Genomic DNA, 6,000 nt, shown 5'->3' with positions numbered 1-6,000 from the left:
TTCCTTCCTTCCTTCCTTCCTTCCTTTTCTTTCTTTCTTTCTTTCTTTCTTTCTTTCTTTCTTTCTTTCTTTCTTTCTTTCTTTCTTTTTTTTCTTTCTTTTCTCTCTCTCCTCCCTCCTTCCCCCCTCTCTCCCTCCAGGAGGGCCTGGGTACTATCCCTGAATTTTTTTTGCTCAAGGCTAGCAGTTCACCACTTGAGCCACAACTTCACTTCTGCTGTTTTGGTGCTTTAATTGGAGGTGAGTCTCACAGACTTTCCTCCTTCCCATGCTAGCTTCAAACCTTGATTCTCAGATCTCAACCTCCTGAGTAGCTAGGATTATAGGCATGAACCAGTGTGCCCAGCCCATTTCTTTCTTTATACTCTGCTTTTTTTTAAGTGCCTATTTCATCCTGAGGCTGATAAGGCTGCAGATTGTTTGATACCAGTGTTGTAGGCATGCCTTTCCTCAACTTCATGAGTGCCTATGTCAAAGTGGAGTTTTGATGGGAGTGTTGGGCGAGGTTTTTACTGATGAAACCACTTCTGAAAAAGTTCTAGTAGCAAGGGGGACCATTTGTGATTGGCTGCATCCTACGTTCTTTGAGTCATTTATAATAAAAAAGGAGTGGCGACTGAATTGGTTTAGACAGATTAGGCTTCCCATGATGTTGTGTAGGCAGTCAGCAAAGTTCATTGTTACCTTTAGTCCAAATTTTCTAGAGAACCTTACTTTATGACTGGTACAGGGTTTTATTTTGATATAAAGTCACATGAATTTATTGATTGCATGTTATAAAAAGGAATTAATAGTGAAATTATTAAATTGCGACTAGGAGACCTTTTGCTACTTATTAAGAGGTAGAAACACTCATCAATACAGGAAATGCATATCTATACAAGGAAGCAGTAGTCATATGCTTTTGAGTCATATGTAGAATGATACTTGGTACACCCCAGTAATGATTTGTTTTGCTTTTAATCTTGAAATCACTGTGCCAGGCACTGTGGAGATTACAGAGGCATGGAAACAAGATGTTGGCCTTCCAAGCTTTAAGTCCAGTCAAGAGAAAGGTTAAGAGGCTTGGGGGCTGGGAGGCATGTCCTTCCTCACAGAAATATACTGCTTAGGACAAGATCTTAGACATATAAGTGAGGGTTCCTGATGAGCCCTCTTAAATCCTGGTGGCCTGGATGGTCAGAGGAGATACTCTGCATTCTTCACAGGCAATTCTGCCTAGCTGCCTAGAGCAGTGGGTCTAGGGAAAACAACCAGGTCACCCTGGATGCCCAGGGCATTGGCAGTGGTTACAACCTTGGTTGGTCACTGCTGTCAGTGGTGCTTGTTCGAAAAACCTGCTGAAGCTTAGCCCTGTTTATTAGAAAATTTCTAGTAGTGGGTCAGCTTCTGATTTATAGTGCTATTAGACTTTCTGTCGTCTTAAAGTTTCCAGTTACATGTATGGACAATTTAGGGAATAAAAAATATAAAATGTCTTATCCAGTACATTTATGTAGGAGCCTGCCCTCTGCAAGGCTCTAAGGACATGACAGTGATTCAAAACTGACTTGACCCTCATTATCACAGCCTGCAGTATAGCAGAGGGACAGATAAAAGGCAAATAGAAAGATACATAATTGCAGTAGAGATACCTTTTAGGCATTTTGTCAATGATTTTATGGGTTGGATTTTTTCCCCTGATTTCCATAGGTTTAATACAAATCTTTTTTTTCTTCTGTCTTTTAGGTACACTTTGCAGATCCCTGATGAACCCAGAGAATCCTCCACCATATCCGGGCCCAGGCCCCACAGCTCCATACCCACCTTACCCACAGCAACCAATGGGACCTATGGCAGGTCCCTATCCACCTCCACCTCCTCAGGGGTACCCTTATCAAGGATATCCACAGTACGGCTGGCAGGGCACACCTCAGGAGCCTCCTAAGACCACAGGTTGGTGCATATATACAGTTCTCACATCACATTGTTTTTTTTTTACAGAAAAGAAACTGAGCTGTGTAAGTTGTGATTGCTCTTTGGTGGTGAGGGCTGAGAGTGGCCTATCACTTAAGGCCTAAGTCAGCTCTTCTTTCTTCGTTCCTGCCTCTTGTCCCTTGTTAGGGCTACTCCCTAGAGCACTAGTAGGGGCATGGACCAATTGAGGTCTTAATGTGGCAGCTACTTTTGTTTTTCAGGTTTTCCCTGTTGGGTCATTTTATCTGTCAGTTTGTTGATCTTCAGTCACCCTCTTGCCCTGCTAGGGGGTTGGTTTACTAAATTTTTTGCTGTTGGGTGGTGGTGGTTGTGGTCATGGGACACTCAGGATCTGGGCACTGTCCCTGAGCTCTTTGGCTCAAGGCTAGTGCTCTACCACTTTGAGCTGTAGCACCACTTCCAGTTTTCTGATGGTTAATTGTAGATAAGAGTCTTACAGACTTTCCTGTCTGGGCTGGCTTTGAACTGGGATCCTCAGATCTCAGCCTCTGGAGTAGCTAGAATTACAGGCATGAGCTACAGGTACCTGGCTCTAAATATTTTTTTATAATTCTATTTACCCTACTAGCCCTTGAATCTTCAGTTCTTTTTCTGAGTCTTATGCCCATTTTTAAACAATTTTTATATGCATTCTCTAATGTACAGTTTGTAACTTTTTTTGAGCTTGTCTAGACTAAGTTCTTCCTAATTATGGTGGACGTTATGATGGACTTTATGTTTTCATTCTTTGGTGTATTAAAATACTGATGATAACCACTTGGAGAAAAATAATTTCTTTGTTCTTATGATTAAAAGACTTTTTAGTTTAATGTAGACTGTTACATTAAGTCATGACTGATTTCACAATTGTAGATGAATGCTGTATAACATTCTATCCTACAGATAGGTTGAAGTTTCTTACTTTGTTACCAGTGTATGAGTATGTGTGAGAATGCTGGACCTGTTCTGCACCTAAACAAAGGAAGTAATGTCAGATAATCAAGTTCTCTCACAGGGATCCAGCAACTATGAATCAGAGTCTAGGCACTAAGAAATAAACCTTTCTAGGACTCACTGCCTGCTCTTAGTATTGTTTCTGGGATCTTTAACCAGAATCATTGTGCTCCTGTTATATGTTTGAGCTTTGTATGGAAATTTAAATTTTTTTCTCATTGATTGGATGATTTTTGCATTTGCTGAAGATTTTCTTTTCTTCTGAACTACAAGCATGTAGTCCCTTTTTGTTAACTGCTGCATAGGTGAAAGTAGTTTCTTTTTCAAAGGAAGAAATATCTTCAGCCCTTTTTAATTGATGTCATGTATTTATGGTTTAATAAAAGTGTGATGCTTAGGTAAGCAGGTAGAGTAGATGCAGAAACTTTTTTCATCTGTTGATGATACTCAGTTAATTTTTCAGAAATTGTAGCAAAACAGCAAGAAATACTCTTTTATTCCTCTTAGAAATTCAGTGTTTCCATGTGATTGGAAGTGGCAGATGCCACTTGCCAGACGAGACACCTGCATGTTACATCAAGGATCACTTGGATGTTTTTTGTTACTAATAACCGTAACAACCTATTTTTTGTGTTTAATGCTTTTCGTGTTTTAATGCTTCAGTCCTACTTTACAGAAGTAGAATCTGGGGCTCAAAGAGGTTGTGTATAACATATCACCTCAAATTCAGTGGTTTAAAGCATTAATGATTCTGAGTTGGCAGGGGGATTCTTCTGTTTCATGTTACCATTTCTGGGGTCATTTGTGTGATTTAATTTAGCCTGGCTGGGGCTGGATATCCAAGAAGCTCTCACATGATTAGGTTGTTGATGCCTCCTTGAGCCTCTTTACGCATAGTCTGTCATTGAATAGACCAGCTTGAGCTGCTCTGTATGGTAACTTACAAGAGGATGGTAGTAAAAGCTGCCAGGCTTGGAATTTAGACCTAGATTGGCCCAGTATCACTTACCTTACTTCCCATTCAGAACAAGTCACATGCCCATTTTGATTCAATAGGAATCCTCCCCAGCTTTTGTTAACAGTTTGAGCTATAAGCCATCCATTTAAAATATACAGTCTAATCATTATATCCACAGAATCTTAAACACTACCATCAGAAATCTAGAACATTATCATCAGCCTAAAAAGAAATCTCTACCCTTTTGCGATCACCTCCACCCCTTTTCCTCCAGCCCTCTTTCCATTAATCTGCTTTCTGTCTGTAAATTTGCTTTCTCTGAAAAATTTATATCAATGGAATTATAAAGTATTTGGTTGCTTGTGACTGGCTTTTTTCTCTTAGCTTAATGTTTTCAAGGTTTATCCTTGTAACATGTCATTCTAGTACCAAATAATATTCCATTGTATAGGTAAGACATTTTATATCTGTTCATTAGACAGTGGGCATTTGGGTTGTTCATGTTATCAACATTTGTGTAAAATAGACTCCTCTTTGATCAGATGAATGGAGTGTCAATACAGGGTGAGGAATTATGGACCACCTGTGCAGACAATCACTTCATTCTGCTCTTTCAACAATTTACATCTCTCTAATGTGCAAAATATATCTACTCCCAAAACTACCAGGTATCTTATCCAATAACTACATCATCTTAAAATCCATCTTGTAGGCTATATGTAGATATTATCTGTAATCTGCCTTCATGATCTAAGTTCTCTTTATCCCTAATTCTCATAGCTTCCCAATCTACCCTACCCAGCTCCCTCCTTGACTGGTGGGTGGTAGGGAGGAATGGGGGTGGAGTAGAATCACCTTACAAAATGGCATGGGGGAAGGGAGATCTTTGGAAACACCACCACAAGTTCCAGTGAACAGGTATACTTCCGTTCAGTGAAGCAGATACTGGGGTTGAACTCTAGGCCTGGGTACTATCTCTTAGCAATTTTGCTCAAAGCTGGTATTCTACCACAACTCTATCTCCAGCTTTTTGGGGAGAAGAGTCTCATAGACTTGCTTGCCCAAGCTGGCTTTGAACCATGATCTTCAGATCTCACCTGGATCCAGAGTAGCTAGGATTTCAGGTGTGAGCTCTCATTTAAATCACAACTATTTCTAGATTTTTATGGATATGCCATAGTATCAGAACTATTGAAAGTGAAAAATTGACTTGGGCAATGGAGATTGGGAAGACTGCAGTTGAGGCCAGCTTGGGCAAAATGTTGATAAGACCCTCATCTCAACCTCGGTGTGGTGATCCCAGCTGTATGGGAGGCATACACAGAATTATAGTCTGGCTTGACTGAGACAAACACAAGACCCTATATGAAAAATAACTGGGAGCATGACTCAAGTAGTAGAGTCCCTACCTAGCAGGTGCAAAGATTTGAGTTTAATCTCCAGTACTGTGAACCATCAGTCTTTAAGAAAAGTTCTATGAGTTAGTTGGAAGGTCATGAAAGAAGGAGAGTTTTCTTATCACCAGATTAAAATGACTCACACTGATACCTCAAATCATCAGAATTTACTATCCAGGTTAATCTTCAAACCTCATAACAGACATCACTAGTTGATTACCACTCTTTCTGCTCCTTCTGTTACATAGAAATGTGACTTCAGCATATGGAGGCCACTGTGAGTAGGTTTGAATTACTAGATAAGATAAACCATGGGGGGCTGGGAGGGTGGCTCAATGGTAGAGTGCTTGCCTTGCATGCATGAGGCCCTGGGTTTGATTTCTCGGCATCACATAAGCAAAAAGAAAAAAGCCAGAAGTGGTGCTGTGGCTCAAGTGGTAGAGCGCTAGCCTTGAGCTGAAGCACTGAGGGACAGCACCCAGGCCCAGAGTTCAGGCCCCACGACCGGACCCCCAAAAATAATAATAATAAGATAAACCATGGGGCTGGGAAGGTGGCTCAGTGGTAGAGTGCTTGCCCCACATGCATGAGGCTGTGGGTTCAACTCCTCAGCACCACATAAACAGAAAAAGCTGGAAGTAGCGCTGTGGCTCAAGTGGTAGAGCACTAGCCTTGAGCTGAAGAACTCAGGGACAGTGCCCAGGCCCAGAGTTCAAGCTCTACAACCGACAGAAA

The 6,000-nt window shown here is 41.0% G+C and overlaps 1 protein-coding gene across 1 annotated transcript in view; it reads left to right on the top strand.

Annotated features, from left to right (window-relative positions):
• The window catches only part of Cystm1 (cysteine-rich transmembrane module containing 1), a 59,846-nt gene that overhangs the window by 18,939 nt on the left and 34,907 nt on the right, over nucleotides 1-6,000 (top strand). Inside the window, exon 2 of the mRNA XM_013020274.1 lies at nucleotides 1,729-1,935. Coding sequence (XP_012875728.1) covers nucleotides 1,749-1,935 — 187 coding nt within the window. The 5' untranslated portion in view covers nucleotides 1,729-1,748. The remainder of the gene's footprint in view (nucleotides 1-1,728; nucleotides 1,936-6,000) is intronic.

This window comes from Dipodomys ordii, unplaced genomic scaffold (assembly GCF_000151885.1).
Source record: "Dipodomys ordii isolate 6190 unplaced genomic scaffold, Dord_2.0 Scaffold50, whole genome shotgun sequence".
NCBI classification, from domain to species: domain Eukaryota; kingdom Metazoa; phylum Chordata; class Mammalia; order Rodentia; family Heteromyidae; genus Dipodomys; species Dipodomys ordii.
The sequence above is the reverse complement of the archived record's forward strand: the minus strand, read 5'-3'. Positions and strand labels throughout refer to the sequence as shown.